This window comes from Prionailurus bengalensis, chromosome A2 (assembly GCF_016509475.1).
Source record: "Prionailurus bengalensis isolate Pbe53 chromosome A2, Fcat_Pben_1.1_paternal_pri, whole genome shotgun sequence".
NCBI lineage: Eukaryota > Metazoa > Chordata > Mammalia > Carnivora > Felidae > Prionailurus > Prionailurus bengalensis.
This window is the reverse complement of record NC_057348.1, coordinates 7842734-7863181: the sequence shown is the minus strand read 5'-3', so window position 1 is coordinate 7863181 and position 20448 is coordinate 7842734. Positions and strand designations below refer to the sequence as shown.

Genomic DNA, 20448 nt, shown 5'->3' with positions numbered 1-20448 from the left:
TCCAGCCACCCCAGCGAGCCACCCCTTCCGCATCTCCGCCCACTTTCCCCAACAGCCAGTCGCTGACGCTGAAGCGCATCCAGGAGCCGCCCCAGCCAATCGCGGTTGGGGGGTGGGGAAGTGAAGCTGAGGACCAATAGGAACTCCACCATTGCAACGAAAGGACCAATGGTTACCTGCGACGGGTCACAGCGGCGGCCAATGACTATGCCCATTTCAGGTGGCCAATAGGAGGCGGTGTCTCGGCGGCAATTTGGCGGCGGCTGCCCTTGGCTGTGGGGCGGGGTCCCGGGTCCTAGCCAGAGTCCGGGAAAGGGTGAGCCAGGTGCCGCCGGGAGGTCTTCTAGAGGGAAGCGGCCGGCGGGAGGCGCGGCTGGAGGCGGGAGCGGGCGGAAGGGGAGAGGGGGTTGCGGGGAGGGGAGGGGGGAGTGGCTGCGCTTGGCCGGTGGGCGGGGGCGGGGGTGGTGGTGGTGAGGATAGCAACACCCGCTGCCTTGTGACTGGTCAATGCCTGGTGGGTGCACCTCGTGGTTCCTGCCCCTGCCAACGAAGTTTCGAGGTTTGGGTGTTTGTTTGGGGGGGAAGGGGGTGGGCGATGCGGACCTCCTGGGTGGAGACCTCCAACCCCATTTGCAAAGCTGGCTCTGGACCCGGTGGGGATGAGGAAGGAGGAAATGGACGTCCCCACCATATTTTCTCAAATGTTAACACATGATAATAGCGAATATTTATTAAGTACTTCCAGCCTGCCAGGCCCTGTGCTGAGCGCCCTCCCTGCCTCATCTCATTGAATCCTCCCAACAACGCTTTGAGGGAGGAGAGGCTGTTCTATGCCCATTTTCCAGACGAGGACACAGGCTCAGAGAGGGGCTGATTGCTGAGGAATCTGACATTGTGCTATGACGACATTCTCTTCTCCGGATCACTGTTTATCTTAAAACTGGAGGACTTGGAGGCCTGAGGCCCGGGCCTGGCTCTAGAAAAAACCCCACAGCTGGATTGAAGGGAGAAAATGAAACACAACCTGTCCTAGGCTCAGGGGAGTCGGCAGTACCTGGGGTTACTCACCGGGGTAGATGTGGGAGGCAGGAATCTTGGCCTGTAAGAGGACGATGGAAGCAATAATAATGATTTTGTTCTTGTTTTTGTCATATTTGTTATTTTTTCATGCCTGCGTTAAGGGCTGAGCTGTGATGTTACAACCATCTTTTCATGGCAATGCTCCCAGCATCTCCATTTTCCAGTGGGGAAACTGAGGCCCAGTGTGGCTAAGTGACTTGTCTGATTTGACACGGAGAGATCCAAGATTTGCCCCCCTGGTCTGTTTCACCACACCTGCCTGCCTGTTGATTTTGGGAAGGTGGGTTCAAAACAGGTTTTTATATTGGTGCAAACCTGTCCAATAAAGGGGTTCATTATTGTTCATGACAGATCTAATAGGTGCGGGCGTGTTCTCTAACTCCATCAAACAGATGTAGAAACAGGCTCAGGGAGAGGAATTGGGTGTCTGAGGTCATACAGAGAGGGGGTTCCAGAATCTTCCCCTCAGGCCTTAGCCTGGATGAGTGGAAGGTTGAGGGGACGTCAGGTCAAGGTCTGGGGGCTGATGGCCTGTCTCTTCCCAGCCAAGCCAGCTGTCAAGAGCATGCCTCTGTGCCGTTGGGGTGCCACCACCAGGGACAGCAGGCCTGATGGGGATGAGGCTCAGCCCATGGTCTCCAGGGGAGGCCTAAAGGTCCTCCTGCACTGGGCTGGCCCTGATGGCGGGGACCCCTGGGTCACCTTCAGCGAGGCCACACTGACCGCAGAGGAGGTCTGCATCCACATCGCACACAAAGTCGGTGAGTCTGGGGCATCGGCCATGTGGTGGGGGTGGGGGGTGGGGGTGCTGAGAGCAGCAGCTGGGGCCATCCAGCCATCCATCCTTCTGCCCATTCGAATATTCAGCAGACATCGAGTGAGGAACTGTAGTGTGCCAGCCCCAAATCACTGCCTTGGTAGAGCTGATATTCCAATAGGAAAACCAGCAAGGAACACAATGAATAGGAAAACAGCAGAGATGGCTGATGGAGAAAAATAAAAAATTCAAGAAAGGCCACTTGGCTGGCTCAGTTGGTAGAGCATGTGACTCTTGACCTCAGGGTTGTGAGTTCAAGCCCCAGGTTGGGTGTAGAGATTACTTAAAAAAAAAAAAAAAAAAAATCAGGGGCGCCTGGGTGGCTCAGTTGGTTAAGCGTTCCACTTCAGCTCAGGCCGTGATCTCACAGTCCGTGGGTTTGAACCCCGCATCAGGCTCTGTGCTGACAGCTTGGAGCCTGGAGCCTGCTTTGGATTCTGTGTCTCCCTCTCTCTCTCTGCGCCTCCCCCACTCGCGCTCTGTCTCTCCCTCAAAAATAAAATAAAAACATTTTTAAAAAATTAAAAAAAGAGGGGCGCCTGGGTGGCGCAGTTGGTTAAGCGTCCGACTTCAGCCAGGTCACGATCTCGCGGTCCGGGAGTTTGAGCCCGGCGTCAGGCTCTGGGCTGACGGCTCAGAGCCTGGAGCCTGTTTCCGATTCTGTGTCTCCCTCTCTCTCTGCCCCTCCCCCGTTCATGCTCTGTCTCTCTCTGTCCCAAAAATAAATAAACGTTGAAAAAAAAATTAAAAAAAGAGAGAGACGCTTAACCGAGTCACCCAGGTGCCCCCAAAAGTGTAATTTCTTCTTCCAGAGAAGGAGAAGGTCTGTCCAGTGGGACTTTGCTTATTGGCCCCGTCTTCCAGGAAATTCTCTTAAACCTCCTCACCCACAGTCTGATGGGGGCCTAATGGTGGATATCTATCACATGTTGCACTTTCCCATTGGTGGCCGATTCTTCAAGAGCTCAGACAGGAGTGCCGGGTGATGTGACGCATGCCTGGCAGAAGGAACAGGATTTGTAAAGGGCCCAGACAGCCTGATCTTTGGAGGAAGCAAAAGACCTTAAGAGGGACTACATTGTGAGTTCTAAGAATTTGGTAAGGGAAGTAGGAATTGAAAGCGGAACCTTATTTGTCAGGGTCCAGGTCCAGGTCATGGCTATTCTGTGCTGAGGGGGTTGGGCTTTCTCATGGGGCAGTGGGGAGCCGTGGAAAGTTCAAGCCAGAGAGCAAAACAGATTGGTTCTTTAGGAAGCTGCCTCTCAGGGAGGCATTCTCCTTCTGCGGGAGGCAGTACACTTGGACACAGCGACCTTGAAGAGCGATTTGCATCATCCCACACAGTTCCATTCCTAGATGGGTACTTTACGGTCGCTCCGCTCATATGTTTTAGGAGACGCGTTCCAGAATGTTTGGAGCTGCTTCGTTTATTTTAGTGAAGGATGGGAGGCTGTCTCAGAGTCCCTCTGTAGGAGAATGCATAAATTGCAGTCAGGTTGAATGCTGAAATGTTCTATAGTCAGGAAAAAGGAATTTCACCAAAGTTACACATGTCATGTGGGAAGTTTTTTTTTTTAATTTATTTAAGAGATTTTTGATGTTTATTTATGTTTGAGAGAGGGGGAGAGGGAGAAAAAATGTCAATGGGGGAGGGACAGAAAGAGAAGGAGACACAGAATCTGAAGCAGGCTCTAGGCTCTGAGCTGTCGGCCCAGAGCCCCATGCGGGGCTCGAACTCATGGACTGCGAGATCATGCCCTGAGCTGAAGTCGGATGCTCAACCGACTGAGCCACCCAGATGCCCCATTTTTTATTTTAATTTTTATTTATTTTTTAATCTCTACACCTAACACCGGGCTACAAACTCATGACCCCGAGATCAAGAGTCACACGCTCTACCAACTGAGCCAGCCAGGCACCCTTCATGTGTGAGGTTTTAAAACCTATTGTAACTTGAAAAAGCAGGGGCACCCGGGGGTTTAGTCGATTAAGCATCTGACTTTGGCTCAGGTCATGATCTCGCCCTTCTGAGTTCAAGCCCCGTGTTGGGTTTGTGGCTGTCAGCGCAGAGCCCACTTTGGATCCTCTCTCCCCCCTCTCTCTCAGAAATAAATAACATTAAACAAAAAAATAAGAGGGGAGCCTGGGTGGCTCAGTTGGTTACGTGTCCAAATTTGGCTCAGGTCATGATCTCGCGGTTCGTGAGTTGGAGCCCCGTGTCGAGCTCTGGGCTGACGGCTCAGAGCCTGGAGCCTGCTTCGGATTCTGTGTCTCCCTCTCTCTCTGCCCCTCCCCGCTCATGCCCTGTCTCTCCCTCCTTCAAAAATAAATAAACGTTAAAAGGGCAGGATGCCTGGGTAGCTCAGTTGGCTAAGCGTCCGACTTTGGCTCAGGTCATGATCTCACGGTTTGTGGGTTTAACCCCCACGTAAGCTGTCAGCTCAGAGCCTAGAGCCTGCTTCGAATTCTGTGTCTCTGATTCTGTGTCTCTGTCTCTCTCTATCCATCCTCTGCTCGTGCTCTGTCTCTCTCTCTCTCTCAAAAAATGAATAAAGGTTAAACCAATTTTTTAAATAAATAAAAATTTTAAAAAGGAAAAGAAAATTGTAGGGGCGCCTGGTTGGTTTAGATGGTTAAGCTTCCAACTCTTGGTTTCGTCTCAGGTCAGGATCTCACAGTTTGTGGGTTCAAGCCCTGCACTGACAGCGCGGAGCCTTCTTAGGATTCTCTCTCCCTTTCTCAGCCCTTCCCTGGCTGCTCACTCGCTCGCTCGCTCTCTCTCAAAAAATAAATAAACATTAAAAATTAAAAAAAAAATTATAGAAGGACACCTATAGTGTAATATTAGATTTAGAGCTTATAACGCTTGAGACTAGGTCGTAGAGGATATGGAAATGATAAACTCTATTTCAGGAGTATGGTTACCTCTTTACAGGAGGGGAAAGGAAGAGAATGTAGGCAGAGGCTTCCATTGTAGCAGTCAAGTTTTAGGTCTTTATCTTGTCTCTGTACTTCGGTGATTATAAATGATTCTGGATGGACTATCTTAGACGAAAATATTAAGTGACGTATGTAAAAGGGTGCCTTGGGTGGCCGGTGTGGGAAACAACAGCAAGTCTGGAGGCTGGACTAGGGCTGGGCTTTGGATCGGAAGGAACCCAGGGAGATTGCAGGATGCGGACAGAACAGGCCTTGTGACCCGTCTGATGTGGGGTGCTGGGGGGGAGTTGAGGACAAGGACCAAGTCCTAGTTTAAAGAACTGGGCAGACAGAAGGGGAAAAAAAAAAAAAAAAGAACTGGGCAGACAAGAGGCAGGTCTGGGGACCTGAGACAAGATCTCTTTGAAACAAGGCACATCTAAGAGGGCTCTGGCATCCAGGGGGAGACAGCCAGGAGGCAGGTGGCTCTTCCCCCGGGGCTGGAGTTCAGAGCGAGACCAGGCAGAGTGCCAGCAGTTTGTAGAGTTGGGTGGGTCGGTCTAGGATAGGTTCTCGCTCTAGGAATGGCAGCCTCCCAAATTTTCCTGGGTCAAGGGCAGCAAAGGTTTACCTAAAATCTAATGCAGGTTGAATGATTCACTTCTATCTTGTAGCTTCGGCACAAGGGGTCTCCACCACCCCTGAGACAGGGAAGGTGCGAGACAGTTTATTTCCTGGCCTGGGAATCTGCGTCTCCCTTCCGCCAACATCCCGTTGTCCAGAAACCAGGATAGGAAATCTAGTCTGTGAAGCCGCAGCATGGTCAACATGTTGCATTGCGCTCGATGTGCAGGAGGAGCAGAGGGGAGGGAGGGGAGGGAGGGGAGGGGAGGGCCGGGCCTATGAGGGGGTCCACAAGGCAGATGGCAGCAGCTGTGGACTCCTGATCTTGTTTCTTCCCTGTTCCAGGCATCACTCCATCCTGCCTCAATCTCTTCGCCCTCTTTGATGCCCAGGCCCAGGTGTGGCTGCCCCCAAACCACATCTTGGAGGTCTCCAGAGACATGAACCTGACATTGTACTTCCGCATGAGGTGGGTGAAGGCCCCTTGGAAGTCTCGCCCCCTTTTGTTCTGCCCCCCTCGTTCCCCCGCTCCCCACCTTCCTGGAGCTGATCTGAGTCCACGCTAAGGCCCCAGCTGTTCCCCCTCCCTCCCCTCTTGCAGGTTTTATTTCCGGAACTGGCACAGCATGAATCCTCAGGAGCCAGCCGTGTACCGCTGTGGGCCCACCAGGGCCAAGTCTTCCTCAGAACAGGCAGAGCAGGGGGTGCAACTCCTGGACCCAGCCTCCTTTGAGTACCTCTTTGAGCAGGTGTGTGCAGGGCTGCTGGGGACGTGGGGCTGTTTGTGAGGGACTCGGGTAGCTGAGGAGCTCCACTTCCCTCCCCAGTTCACTAAAGCGAATAGGTTTCAGCCCTTGCCGTCTGGGATCCTTTGGCTGTCTGAACCAAAGGGTTCTGAGACAGGATTGTGTGGGAGAGAGTGCTGTGATCAATTAGTGATGTCTGCCACAGGCCGAGGGTGGGGCAGAGGAGGCATGTATGCTGCGTATTTGGCCTTTCCAGAAAATGGGGGTTCCCTCCCATCCCGAAAGTGGACAGAAGCCAGAGAGGGAACAGGTTTTCATGCCTCCCTTTCTGCCCGCTCCCCCCACCCACCCAGGGCAAGCACGAGTTTGTGAATGATGTGGCACCACTGTGGGAGCTGTCGAGCGAGGAGGAGATCCACCATTTTAAGAACGAGAGCCTGGGCATGGCCTTTCTGCACCTCTGCCACCTCGCCCTTTGCCATGGTATCCCCCTGGAGAAGGTGGCCAAGAAGATCAGGTGTCCGGGAATGGGGTGGGGACAGGTATCTGGGAGTCACAGTAGACCTTGCATCCTGCAATGTCTTCATTCGGCTTGTTCAGTGCCTACCGTATGCTGGTGCCGGGTGCCGAGGCCACAACAGTGAACGAGTCAGACAAAAATCACTGTCCTCTCGGAACCCATGTCTGGTCAAGGAACCAGGCAGTACACAGAACTGCAAAAGCGAAAGGTCCAGGGTTTCAGGTGATGCTACACACAGAGGGGAAAAAATTAAGCAGGAAGGGAGGAAGAAGGAGAAGGTAGCATTCAGATTCCAAGGTTTGAAGGAAGTGAAGGAGGGAGCGTGGTGCGTATCCGAGAGGAGGGCGTCCTGAACAGAGAGAACAGCCAGTGCGAAGACCCCGAGGCCTGGCAGATATGTTGGAGGATGTGTAGGTGGAGCAGAGTAAACTCGGAGAATTCCTTAGAGTTCAAGGGAAGGAAGGACATAGGAGCATGGGGAGCTGGGAGTGAGCTGTCTGCACCTCCATTGTTGTGAGGGCCTGGGTAATCCGGGTACACTGCCTGGAGGAGGCAGTGAGAGAAATGGATCCTACAAGACCAACAGTTCTTAAAGCACATGTCTTTCCATTTCTGTCATGTTATCACTCTGGAAGACGCAGGCTGGGACAACAAAGTCCAAGGTGCTTGGAAGCCCGGAGGGAGTACCCCCTCTAGCCTCAACATCAGAGAATGCTTCCTGGGAGAAGTGACATTTCTGCTAAGACCTGAAGTTTGAGTCAGCTTTATCCAGATGTGGACTGTGTTGCCCAAGCATTCTAAGCAGAGGGAAGAGCATACGCAAAGGCCCAGAGGCAGTAGGCAGCAGTGGCCTTCTTCTTGGAGATCTGAACTTGGAATATGGGGGCCTGAGTCCACCAGGCTGTAGTCAGGGGACCTTTCTCCCAAGGGCTCCAAGGAGCCCTGGGAAGCTTGGAAGTGGGGGCAAGAGGCAGCTAAAGCCTCAAGCTTTTGGATCGCTCTGATCTAGGGGTGGGAGAGAGGGCTTGGGACATGGAGACTGAGGCTCAGAAATCTGTTAGCTAAGTGAGCTGTACTGGAGGTCAGATGCCAGACAGGCGGTGGGAGAAGAGGGGAGAGGATAAGGGTTTGTGAGGAGCAGAGGGGCCTCCCAGAGCTGTGCCTTTTGTCGATAATCATCATATCGGTGATAAAAACTAATCGTGACTTCTCCAGTAGTAACAGCTGATGTTCACGTAGGTCTTACTATGTGCCAGTCAGCAGCCCTCAGGCCTCAGGCCTGGAAGTGGGCCCTGTGTGATCCCACCCTATATATGAGAAGACCGAGCGCTTTAGGAGGTTGTCCAAGAGCTGGGATTTTAGCCCCATTGTCTGGTCCCGAATTCTGACACCGGCTGGCCTCCCCATGCTGGCCCTTTATTGCGTCGCTCTCTTTCCACCTGCACGACGGCCGGCCTGTTTTCTGGACGAGGCAGCTGAGGTTCAGAGAGGTTAGGCCGCTCACCCAGCGTGGCGCGGCTGCGCCTGCCACCGGGCTCCTGACTAGCCCTTCCTGATTGCCCCCCCAGCTTCAAGGACTGCATCCCACGCTCCTTCCGCCTGCAGCTCCGGCGGCACAACGCGTTAACACGGCTGCGCCTACGGAGGCTCTTCCGCAGGTTTGTGCGGGCCTTCCAGCCGGGCCACGTCTCCCAGCCGGTCATCATGGTCAAGTACCTGGCCACGCTGGAGCAGCTGGCACCCCGCTTCGGCACGGAGCGCGTGCTCGTGTGCCGGCTGGAGGAGCGGGCCCAGGCCGTGGGGGACCCCTGCTACGTCCGGGACGGGGGCCGGTCCCCCCCGGAGCCTGGGCCTGAATTGGCCCCCGGACCCCCTACTCATGAGGTGCTGGTGACAGGCACTGGTGGCATCCGGTGGCGGCCAGTCCAGGCAGAGGTGAGCAGAGTGCCTCTTCCATCCGGGGGCCCCGGTGGCTGGGGCTGGGCTTCCTGCTCAGCCTTGGCCTCCAAGGGTGGCTGCCGTGAGCCCTTTCCCCACGTGGCCCTGGGGTGTGTCTGTCTGTCCCCTGGGGTGGATTTTTGGGGAGCAGCCTCTGTCTCCCCCCTAGGGACCTACTTTCTGAGGTCTGCATCTCTGAGGGACCCTCGTCTGGTACCTGGGGGTGAGAGGGCTCGGTTCCCCCTCTCTTCCTCCCTGAGGTTCTGTCTTCTGGCGTGTGTGTCTCTTGGGGGAAGGTCTCCGTCCCATCTGTGACACGGGGGCTTAGGGGGATGCCTGAGGAGCCTGTCCCCGGGAAAACTGTGCGGGGGACTAAGCTGGCACGGCCCTGCTGGGTTTCCAGGGTCCCAGTGGCGATGGTTGCAGCAGGAACGCCCGTGCTGGCCCATCAGGGAAGAAAAGCAAGGCCCAGGAGGTGGGCAACCAGCCAGTGGACAGGCCTCAGGAAGCGCCATGGGCCTACTTCTGTGACTTCCAGGACATCACCCACGTGGTGCTGAAAGAGCGCCACGTCAGCATCCACTGTCAGGACAAGTGCCTGGTGGGGCCCTGGGGCTGCGGGCCTGACGGGGGGCGCGGGGGGCGCCTCTGGTCTGCGATGGCTGCCTGACGTACCCCCACCCCCACCCCGGCCCGCAGGAGCTCACCCTGCCTTCCCGGGCTGTGGCCCTGTCCTTGGTGTCGCTGGTGGACGGCTATTTCCGCCTGACGGCCGACTCGAGCCACTACCTGTGCCGGGAGGTGGCCCCTCCGCGGCTGGTGATGAGCATCCGGGATGGCATCCACGGGCCCTTGCTGTGAGTGCTGGGAGGGCGGCTGGGTGACATGGGGCGACGTGGGGCTGCCAGCCGGGCCGCAAGCTCCAGGGACGGTGAGGCTTGAACGAGGTGTTTGTATCGAGGTCTTCGCGTGCGTTCACATTAGTGTGTTTGTGTGTGTGTGTGTGTGGTGTGTGCTCACCTCCGTGTGAGAGTATACACGTGCGAGCAAGCCTTCCTGTCTTAGTACATGCCTACGCGTGTGAGCGCAGCTGTGAGTGTGGCCGTGTGTAAGCACACACACGTGCACATGCATCTGTGCCTATGGCGTCCATGTGTGTACACGTGTGTGCATGCCCGTGGGTGCACACGTGTTCGCCTGTGTGGGTGCACGTGTGCACGCCTCGGGTTATAGGGGGAGAGAGGGTGCCTGCCGCGGCGTGGGCACTTGTCATGACAGTACCTGGGTCTGGGACTGTCACCACACACGTTTAACGGCTCTTTGGGTGTGCGGCTGTGTTTTATGATTGCATATAAAATCGTCATTGCCTGTTTTTACGTGACGGGACGGGTGATCTTTGTGGAGCTGTAGGTTGGACAAACGCTAGTGGCCCTTCACATACATGTGTGTTTACATCCCCACAGGTGTGTGTGTGTGTGTGTCCTGGTCACTGTCTGTGCAATTCTGTTCGGACATACGGGGCCAAGGACGTCAAGTGTCAGTACTTAAGTGGTCCTCAGACACGCGTGTGGCCATCCTGCATGCTCCTGGGTCAGGGTTTGTGACTCGCGGTTCGTCTGTGCCTCATACCCGTGCCTGGGCGGTCCTGCGCCATCTGTGGCCCCGGGACGGGCCATCGAGGTGTCTAAGAGGTCCGACGGCTCGGAGCCTGGTCTCTACCCCAGAGGAGGGTGAAGCGGCCATCCCACCTCCTGAGGGCCGTGGCTGTGCCATGTCCCAGCCGATGTGCACGGCCACCCGTCCTGGGGTCCGGGGGCCGCATCGGCGTGTGTCCTGGTCTGTTTGGACGGCTAGGACAGTAGCATTGGCGGAGTGATGTAGAGGCAACGGACGTTTGGTTCTCATAGTTCCGGAAGCCGGAAGTCTAAGTTCAAGGTGCAGGCAGGTCCGGTGTTCGGTTGAGAGCCCTGCCTCCTGGGTCATAGACAGCCATCTGGCTGGGTCCTCACGTGGAAGGGGCAGGCGAGCTCTCTGAGGTCCTTCTATAAGGGCACTGATCTTATTCGTGGGCTTTCCACCCCCGTGACCTGATCACCTCCCAGAGGCCCCACTTCCTCACAGCGTCACCTTGGGGGTTAGGTTTCAGCACAGGAATTCCAGGGACACATGGACATTCAGTCTAGTAGCATGTGAGCCCCCACACGCGTAGGTGTCTGGGCCTCTGTGGCTGCAGCCCACGTACTGCCTATCTGTGCTCACGACATTGTCACCTCTGGGTCTGGGATATCGATGCCCCTGTGCCACCACGTCATAACGGGTAAGCGGCTGCACTTGTGACTGTTGTCCTATGAACGTGCGACAGACTACGTGCTGCGTGCGTGTCAAGGTGGCTGGCAGGGTGTGTGCCCATCCAGTGTCTGAATGCAGTTGACCGTCTGTGTGTGTGTCACCATGTTGGTGACACTGTCCAGCCGTTGTCACACACGAGCGTATGCCTCTTGTGGCACCTCTATCGCCCCGGGAGTGTTCGTGTGCAAGACCGTGTTTAATTGGTACGCGTCTGTGTTCAGACTCAGCGTCTGCACATAAGTGCCCGAGTCTGATGTTTGTCAGGCTCGTTCGTCAGGGAGGTTTCGTGTGTCCTTGTGGCCAGGCGCGGGTCCAGCCGTACCCTGGGGTTCCCCGACACGCCCCCCTTGTCTTCTACAGGGAGCCATTCGTGCTGGCCAAGCTGCGGCCCGAAGATGGCCTCTACCTCATCCACTGGAGCACCAGCCACCTCAACCGTCTCATCCTCACGGTGGCCCAGCGTGACCAGGTGGGCCTGGGGCGGGGGTCCCGGGCCGGGGCTGGGCGCGCTCCCTGCCTGGACCCCTGCTCACCGCCCCCACCCCTGCCACCCACCCCAGGCACCTGGCAGGCAGCAGCTGCACCTCCGTAAATTCCCCATTGAGCTGCGGGCCGGGAGCTTCGAGCTGGAGGGCTGGGACCGCTCCTTCCCGAGCGTGCGGGAGCTGCGCACCGCCCTGCAGGGCTGCTCGCTGCGGGCCGGGGACGACTGTTTCTCCCTGCGCCGCTGCTGCCTGCCACGGCCCGGAGGTATGGTACGGGGAGCCGTTGGGGAGGGGGGGGGCGTCTCCTCCCCGTGCCAGCCCACGGTGATGTCACTTCAACCCCCAGAGCTCTCCAACCTCATCATCATGCGTGGGTCTCGGGCCAGCCCTGGGCCACTCAACCTCAGCCAGCTCAGCTTCCACCGCGTCTGCCAGGATGACATTACCCAGGTCCGTGCAGTCGGGGCTCCGGGGCACTGGGGAGGGCGGCCTCGAGCTGTTGTCATGGAGACGTTCTGTGCTTTGTCCCTCCAGCTGTCTCACTTGGGCCAAGGCACGAGGACCAATGTGTATGAGGGCATCTTACGGGTGGGGGAAAGAGGCCCCAAGGAGGGCACGGCAGATGGTGGGGACCCCCCCACGCCCAGTGGGGACCGTGGGCAGGAGCTACGAGTGGTACTCAAGGTGCTGGACCCCAGTCACCACGACATCGCCCTGGTGAGTGAGCACCGCCAGGGGCCAGGTGGCAGGATGGCGGGGGACGGTCAGGGTCTGTGGCCACCTGACCTGCCCCACGTCCACAGGCCTTCTACGAGACAGCCAGCCTCATGAGCCAGGTCTCCCACGTGCACCTGGCCTTTGTGCACGGCGTCTGCGTGCACGGCTCTGAGAGTGAGTGGGTCCCCCACCGCCCCCCGCTTTGCAGTCCCCTTATACCCACTCCCTGGGTTGTACCCTGACCCTTGACCTGTGTCTTCACCCCTGACTCCACGCTCCACCTTGACTTATACCATGATCTCTGACTACACACCTCAAACTTGTGGCTACTCGACCTTCAACCTGTACCCCACCCCCTGACTGTATCCCAACACTCACTTTGCATCCTCATCCCTGACTATACCTTGACTTTTCCTTCTACTCCAGTACCTGGCTGTACCCTAACCCTTGACCTACACCCTGACTCCTGGCTGGATCCCTAGCCCATCTACCACCTGACACCCCTAATCCCCGGCATCTCTCGACTCTCTGACCCCACTGGCATTGTGACCCCACGCAGACACCGGCACCGTTGGGCTCCCCAGTCCTCCCAGATCTCTTGCCTCCACCCCTACCTCTACCCCTACCCTGTGTGTACCTCAAAACTCCACGTCCAGGGTGACCCCAGCCAGTAGCCCCCACACTCTCAACCCCACCTGTCCATTTCTCTGGCTTTCCCTCCAACGCGGGTCTACACCCCGTGAGTGCCCCAATCTGGTGGGATCCTGTCAGCCCTTATGATGCCCCTGTCTTAACCTCCGCACCTCCACTCGCCTGTACCCACCCCCGGTTCCCCAGTGACATCCTCACGTTGTCACTTTACATGTCAGCTTTCCCCGGCCCCACCCTGGACTCAGATGCCAGCGTTCACCTCTGCCTCAGCCTGCACCCACATTGCCTACCCTCCATCCCGCATTTCCCCTCACCCCAGCGTCACTCCCAAGTTGCCCCCCGGGCCTCTGTCCCGACACCTTCCCCACCCACAGTCCCAGCCCCCGTGTCCTACCACCTGTGCCCTGGAGGGTGGAGGTAGGTGGGCAGCCCCTGCTGGGCCTTTGCAGACATCATGGTGACAGAGTACGTGGAGCACGGACCCCTGGATGTGTGGCTGCGGCGGGAGAGGGGCCACGTGCCTGTGGCCTGGAAGGTGGCAGTGGCCCAGCAGCTGGCCAGCGCTCTCAGCTACCTGGTGCGTGCCTGTGGGTGGGGCCTGGGTCAATGGGAGCGCCAGGGTGGCCTCAGCATTGGGTGTGGAGGCCTCAACACGTTATTTAATCCACACACTGGCCCTGGGGGATCTTTCCATGAACCTGTCCTGCTCACACACCCCTGTGGCTCCCATCTCCCCCAAGAGAACACCTCACCTCTCTCTATAGTGTCTGAGGTCCCGTGGGGCTTGGCCTCCGCGGCCTCTGTCACTCTTGCCATTCATCCCAGCTCCTCCTGGCCTAGTCACCCCAGTTTCCAGAGCACCTCTGTGTGCCAGGCTCTGTCCTCGTCCCTGAGGACACAATGGAGAACAAAACAAAAGTCTCTGTTGTTAGGGAGCTGGGCACTTAGTTGGGAGGAACAAACAAATAATAATTAACTATGTTGCGTGGTGTTTTAGGAAGTCGTAAGAACTACGGGGGGAAAAGCAGGGTCTGGGGAAGAAGCAAAGGTTTAAATAGATGGGTGGGGGAAGGCCTCACTAAGGTGACCTGGCAGTGCGGAAGGGAGTCCCGAGGGTATCTGGGTAAGTGCATTCTGGGAAGAAGGAATAGCCAGCCTAGAGGCCCTGGGGAAAGAGCTCCCCGGGCTTGGTTAGAGGAGAGCAGTTGGACCTGACCGGAAGTTTGGCCCCAGCTCTGGGAAAACTGGAAGGACCTACTAGGTGCCTAGTGCAACCCGGTCCCACTGACCACGTATTTGGATCCCCATGATGACCATGATCGTTTTATGGGTTTTGTGGTGTATTTGACCTCGGTTATTTCTTTCACGTGGGCCGTCCCTGTGGAGACCACATGGATGGGACTGGGGGCAGCATCTACAGCGCCCCCCCCCCCTGGCCATGCCCCCTTTCCACCCCACCACAGGAAGACAAGAGCCTGGTTCATGGTAATGTGTGTGGCCGGAACATCCTGCTGGCACGGCTGGGACTGGCGGAGGGCACCAGCCCCTTCATCAAGCTGAGCGATCCCGGTGTGGGCCTGGGCGCCCTTTCCAGGGAGGGTGAGGACCCGGGCAGGGCTGGGTTCAGGGACGGGCTTCCCCCCGCTCTTTTCACCCTTGGTGACTTCTGACCCTGGCTCCAGAGCGGGTAGAGAGGATCCCCTGGACAGCCCCCGAGTGCCTGTCAGGTGGGGCCAGCACCCTAACCACTGCAGCTGACAAATGGGGCTTTGGTGTCACCCTCCTGGAGATCTGCTTCGACGGGGAGGCCCCTCTGCAGGGCCGCGGCCCTTCTGAGGTACGTCCAGGGCTTGTCTGGGTCCATCCTATAAAGGGGATTGGCACTTCCAAGATGTCCAGAGGGCATGTTCGGGGTCCAGAGCTGCCTCCTCTCTGGCCGTGTGGCCTCGTATCTCCGGGGCTCCATCAGGTTATCCGTCACTTGGGGTTAACCAGTCCCTACGTCATAAAGTCGTGACATACAGCAAATAAGTGACGTGTTTCGGTTTTAAGCAGAGCACCCGGGGCCGTGATGAGAGCAGCACAGGCTGTGGGGGTGAGGGAGTACCAGCGGACTCCCCGGAACCAGTTGAGGGGTCAGGCAAGGCTTCCCAGAGGAGGTTTAATCTAAGTGCAGAAATACTGCAGTGACCAGGCTAGGAAGCGCAGCCTAGGCAGAGGTCCCAGCATGTACAAAGGCCCCGAGGGTCTGGTGCGTTCAGATCGCTGCAGGAGCTTCCTGGAGGCAGACGGAGGAGGGGCTAGGCGCAGAGGTGGGTGGAAGCCAGGGCAGGAAGGGCCAAGTGTGAGGTGTTCGAGCCCAGCACGCTCAGCTGGACTCGGGATCAAGTCCTGGCCCTGCAGTGGTGATCAAGTCTGCTTCCATTTGCCAAGCCTCAGCTGCCGCATCTGTAAAATGGGAGTGACAAGAACAAGGACCTAGCTTGCTCTGAGAGCTTGACTGTTCTTTTGGAGAAGGGGACCAGGAGTGGGGGTGAGGGCTGGGCACTGACTCCTGTGGGTCCCCTTCCTGGCAGAAAGAGTGCTTCTACCAGAAGCAGCACCAGCTTCCTCAGCCCTCGTGCCCGGAGCTGGCCACACTCACCAGCCAGTGCCTGACCTATGAACCAGCTCAGCGGCCCTCCTTCCGCACCATCCTGCGTGACCTCACTCAGCTGCAGCCCCAGAGTGAGCCCCACCCCCTTGCTGGGACCCCTGCTTATGCCCGCATGGTGCACCTGAGGTTTCTGCACAGGGACTCGGCATGCGTGCCCGTTTCGAATTCACTTAAGGCTGTACGGATGCCTGTGCTCCCCTCAAAGTCTTATGTAGGGAGAGCCACAACCTCTTTGGACAAATTAGGCCCTTGCAGCAACTCTCTTGCTTTTGCTTTCTCTCTTGATGTAATACCCTTTACCCGATCTAAGAACTTCCAGGCGTCAGTGTTGATGCAGCCAGTTCTGTATTTTGGACAAGAAGTGGAATTTTGCAGCTGTTGCAGAAAAGTTTCCTTATATTTGAGATCAGATGCTGGGGGAGCAGACACCTGCTTTCTGTGCCTCCAAGTAGCTGGAAGAGTTAGGGGTCCAGTGACACCCACTGTGACTTCCAGATCTTGCTGACGTCTTGGCTGTGAACCCCGACTCGCCTGCATCAGACCCCACCGTTTTCCACAAGCGCTATTTGAAAAAGATCCGGGATCTGGGCGAGGTGAGGGGGCTGGGGCAGGGCCCAGACTGTCAAAAGCCCGCCTGGTGGAGTAAAAAGAGTTTGGGTCAGAAGTTAATATGGGAAGGGCCTGGCCTATGAGACCCTCAGCCTCAAAGGAGGCCCTGAGGATTTGAAAAGGAGGCCTAGGCCCCAAGGAGACCCCCTAACACGGAGTAGGTGGGGCCCAGGATTTTCCAAACAGACCCGACTGGAGTGGGTCCTGGGAAGCCGGGGTAGGGCCGACCCTCCTGCGTGCTCTGGGGCCAGGGTCATTTCGGCAAGGTCAGTCTGTATTGCTACGACCCGACTAACGACGGCACCGGCGAGATGGTGGCTGTGAAGGCCCTCAAGGCGGGCGGGGGCCCCCAGCTCCGCACTGGCTGGCGGCGAGAGATCGACATCCTGCGCACGCTCTACCACAAGCACATCGTCAAATACAAGGGATGCTGTGAGGACCAAGGTGGGCGCGGCTCGGTGGGCGGGGCCAACAGGGCCTGGCCAATTACAGCTTCTGACTGGAGGACGCCCTCGGGTGGGGTGGTTGCGCCGGGGCTGCCTGCTTCCCACCTTGGCCCGCAGCTGGGGCCAGGACGGATGGGAGGGACCTTCGGTTCCGTCACCCGGGGACGTGGGGATGAGGTTTAGGGTGAGCTGTCCCACCTGAGGACCGGGCCTAGAGTGGCCGAGTCAGGGCGTCGCCTGGGGTGGGGCGGGGGCGCTGCGGGGCTCGGGATGGGCGGCCCCCAGCCCCGGGCTCCATCCCCGCTCGGCCCCGCCTTCTGCATCAGGAGAGAAGTCGGTGCAGCTCGTTATGGAGTACGTGCCTCTGGGCAGCCTCCGGGACTACCTTCCCCGGCACAACGTCGGACTGGCCCAACTGCTACTCTTCGCCCAGCAGATCTGTGAGGTGGGCCAGTGGCCCCTCCTCTTTGGCCTGGCCTGAGGGTCCCATACAGTCGGCTCACCAGTGCCCAGGCCTGGGCCGGCTCCCCGCATCCCCAGTTTCCATTCGCCTGGAATCTCTGTGCCCACTTGGGCACGCCCGGCAGCCCAGTCCCTCCCGATTGTCCCGCCCCTGCCATCACCTCTCCTCCCTTTTGCTGGGCTCCGCTTGCCATCCTGCCTGCTCCTGCACCTGCTCCCCGCCATCCTGACCTGATCGCCCCCTCCCCTCCTGATCCTGGTCAAGACTCCTCAGGCTCTACCCCGCCCCACTGATCCCGGCTCCCCCTCCCCCCAGGGCATGGCCTACCTTCATGCACAGCACTACGTCCACCGAGACCTGGCCGCCCGCAACGTGCTGCTGGACAACGACAGGCTGGTCAAAATCGGGGACTTTGGCCTAGCCAAGGCTGTGCCTGAAGGCCATGAGTACTACCGCGTGCGCGAAGATGGGGACAGCCCCGTATTCTGGTGACCAGACAGGACCAGCTGAAGTGGGGTGTCAGGGTCACCTGGGGCCGACAGGGGGAAGGAGATAGATGCTGGGGTCTCAGATGACAGGGTCTGATCCCAGTGAAATTGCCCCCCACCCCGGTGGGGCCCTAACTGGAACCAGAGAGCTCCCAAGCCCCAGGTAAGACTCTAACCTGGTCTGGCCCAAGGCCTGAGTGCCCCATCCCCCCAGGTATGCTCCAGAGTGCCTGAAGGAGTGTAAGTTCTACTATGCATCCGACGTCTGGTCCTTCGGGGTCACCATGTATGAGCTGCTGACCTACTGTGACTCCAGCCAGAGCCCCCCTTCGGTGAGAGACAGGCCCTCAGCCCCACCCCCTTCCAGAGGAGTTAGAAAGGCATGCATTGGATTCCCAGCCCCTCCACTTTAGCAAGGGTTTAATCCCTAATCCCATGGGGTTCAAGCCACACATTGGATTTAGAGATTACTTAAAAGTCTTTAAAAAAAAATATTCTGGATAGATAAAAACAGAGACTTAATAGCAAACACCTGTTTCAGACTTACTCTATAAATGTTAGTTACCTAACTTCCACAGTAACCCCAGCGGTAGATGTTACTGCCCCTTTTTACAGGTGAGTAAACCAAGGCCCAGGGAGATGAAGTCATAAGTGTAAACTTCTGCCCCAAGAAGCAGCAGAGGCGGGGCTAGAAGCCTCTGTCTAGGTAGACACACCTCCTGAATAGACCTTGTCTTGTTTCGGGGTAGAAATTCATCGAGCTCATAGGCCTCACCCAAGGGCAGATGACGGTGCTGAGGCTCACTGAGCTGCTGGAACGAGGGGAGAGGCTGCCGCGGCCAGAGAAATGCCCTTGCGAGGTGAGCCCTCTCTCCCCCCATTCACCTCCCCATCAGCCGGCTGCAGAAAGAGCAGCCGCCACATTTCCAGTACTTTCCTCCCCAGATCTACCTCCTCATGAAGAACTGCTGGGAGGCAGAGGCCTCATTCCGCCCCACTTTCCAGAACCTCATCCCCATTCTCAAGACGGTCCAGGAGAAATACCAAGGCCAGGCCGCCTCAGTGTTCAATGTGTGCTGAAGCCTCTACCACCAGCTCTCAGGGTATTGGAGCAGACACCCAGGAGAGGGGCTCCCCACCCCGAGAGGATCCGAAGGGGGAGAGGTCGGCCTCACCATTCCCTGTGCCTTATTCTGTCTGGAGACCCCACCTCTGTGAACGGACTTCTGTCTTAGTCCGCTCGGGTTGCTTTACCAACACCTCTGGTGGGGGCGCTCACCAACAAATGTATTTCTGACAGCTCTGGAGGCTGAGACATCCAAGATCAAGACACCAGCATGGTCACATTCTGGTGAAGGCCCTCTTGGTTCAGGGCCCACACCTGCTGGCTGTGTCCTCACAGGGTGGGAGAGGGCTAGAGAGCTCTCTGGAGTCTCTTGTAAAGACGCTTCTGAAGGTTCCACCCTCATGATCTAGCAGCTGCCAAAGGCCCGCCTCCTAATACCATCACACTGAGCGTTAGGATTTCAATGTAAGGATTCTGATGGGCGCTTGGGTGGCTCAGCCGCTTAAGCATCCGACTCTTGATCTCAGCTCAGGTCTTGATCTCGGGGTTGTGAATTCAAGCCCTGCGTGGGGCTCTGCACCAGGCGTGAAGCCTACTTTAAAAAAAATTTTTTTGAGGGGATGCACACCTTCAGACTATAGCACCTTCCGTGGTTATGAGCCTGGGGCAGACCCCTGAGGGACCCAGGACCAGCAAGGACCTACTCAGGCCTTCGAATCCGATTTTTTTACCTCCCCGCCTCCCCCGCCAGCTCCCACCCTTAGGACCCACCATTTCCGCTAGCTGGTAATAAACTCCTATTTTCTCTGCTGGAGGCTGTGGTCCTTGGGCCCTTCTGCAGCAGGTGTTTGCGCCCCTGGGGATTGCAGCCGGAGCAAAGTTTCTGCAGAAAAAAACCTGGCTGAACTCTTTAAGCTTTGTTCACCTCGGAATCACCAGCGAGCAGCAGGCCAGTACCTGGAACACAGAGGGCTCTCAATAACTACTTGCTAAATAGGTGAATTGCAGGGGGGGGGGGAGGGGGGACATGCCATGTAGACGAGTGCCAGACCTACCCTTTCCTCCCCTGTGTGACTTCAGGTGAATGGCTTTCCCTCTCTGGGCCTTATTCCTCAACTATGACCTGGGGGTGGTCATGCTCACCACTGCAGCGGACTAATGTAAATAGCTAATGAGGTCCTTCATGTCAGACTCTTAGCAAAGATACCTGCAAACAAGTACTTAATAAACATTTGATATTGTTGTTAATCTGGTGTTGGCCAAAGCGTTTCTACTCAACACGTCCCTGAGATGGGAGATGTATAGCCACATTGTGAAAGGCCGTGTAATATTTTTCTTTCTCATTTGACTTCTCAAGACCTTGTGCGTTGCATCTCCCCTCTTCCAGATAATTCCATACTCCATACTCGTGTATTGAGATCTGCTTTTGATAACAGCTTGCATACTAAATTTGCATTATAGTTGTAAGGCGGGGTGGGGGGGGCGGGGGTGAGCAGGTAATATTGAAATCAACAGTGAAATGTCTGTTAGCCACTGCTGTCGTCTCTCTGAAGGCAACTAATGTCATCTGGTTTCCTGTTTCTGCTTCCAGAGACACTTCGTCCAGATACAAGGAAATCTGTACACATACTATGCTTTGTCAAAAATAGTAACGTCGAGTGCTTGGCTGGCTCGATAGATAGAATATGACTCTCAATCTCAGGGTTGTGAGTTCAAGCCCCACGATAGGTGTGGAGCCTACTTAAAAAACATTTTTTTTAATGTTTCTTTCTTTTTAAAAAAATTTTTTTAATGTTTATTTATTTTTGAGAGAGAGGGAGACACAGAATCCAAAGCAGGCTCCAGGCTCTGAGCTGTCAGCACAGAGCCTGATG

At 56.8% G+C, this 20448-nt stretch overlaps 1 protein-coding gene across 3 annotated transcripts; it reads left to right on the top strand.

The window, feature by feature from the left end:
* Positions 1-217: 217 nt before the first annotated feature.
* TYK2 (tyrosine kinase 2) lies at positions 218-19822 on the top strand. 3 transcript variants are annotated; one of them, XM_043586497.1, is made up of 25 exons: positions 219-316; positions 1182-1360; positions 1626-1841; positions 5786-5909; positions 6042-6189; positions 6540-6703; positions 8275-8641; positions 9048-9245; positions 9344-9501; positions 11354-11462; positions 11554-11743; positions 11825-11928; positions 12013-12195; positions 12282-12369; positions 13296-13423; positions 14310-14445; positions 14529-14683; positions 15423-15573; positions 15998-16095; positions 16363-16555; positions 16884-17002; positions 17336-17508; positions 17723-17840; positions 18258-18368; positions 18454-19822. In XM_043586497.1, the coding sequence occupies exons 3-25, from the start codon at positions 1646-1648 to the stop codon at positions 18586-18588; spliced, it is 3546 nt and encodes a 1181-aa protein (XP_043442432.1). In that variant the 5' UTR covers positions 219-316; positions 1182-1360; positions 1626-1645; the 3' UTR covers positions 18589-19822. The 3 variants fall into 3 exon arrangements, 2 of the variants coding, with proteins under 2 accessions (XP_043442432.1, XP_043442433.1); XM_043586498.1 differs by having other exon boundaries at positions 287-325; XR_006298253.1 differs by lacking the exons at positions 17336-17508; positions 18454-19822 and having other exon boundaries at positions 218-316.
* The last annotated feature ends 626 nt before the right edge of the window (positions 19823-20448 follow it).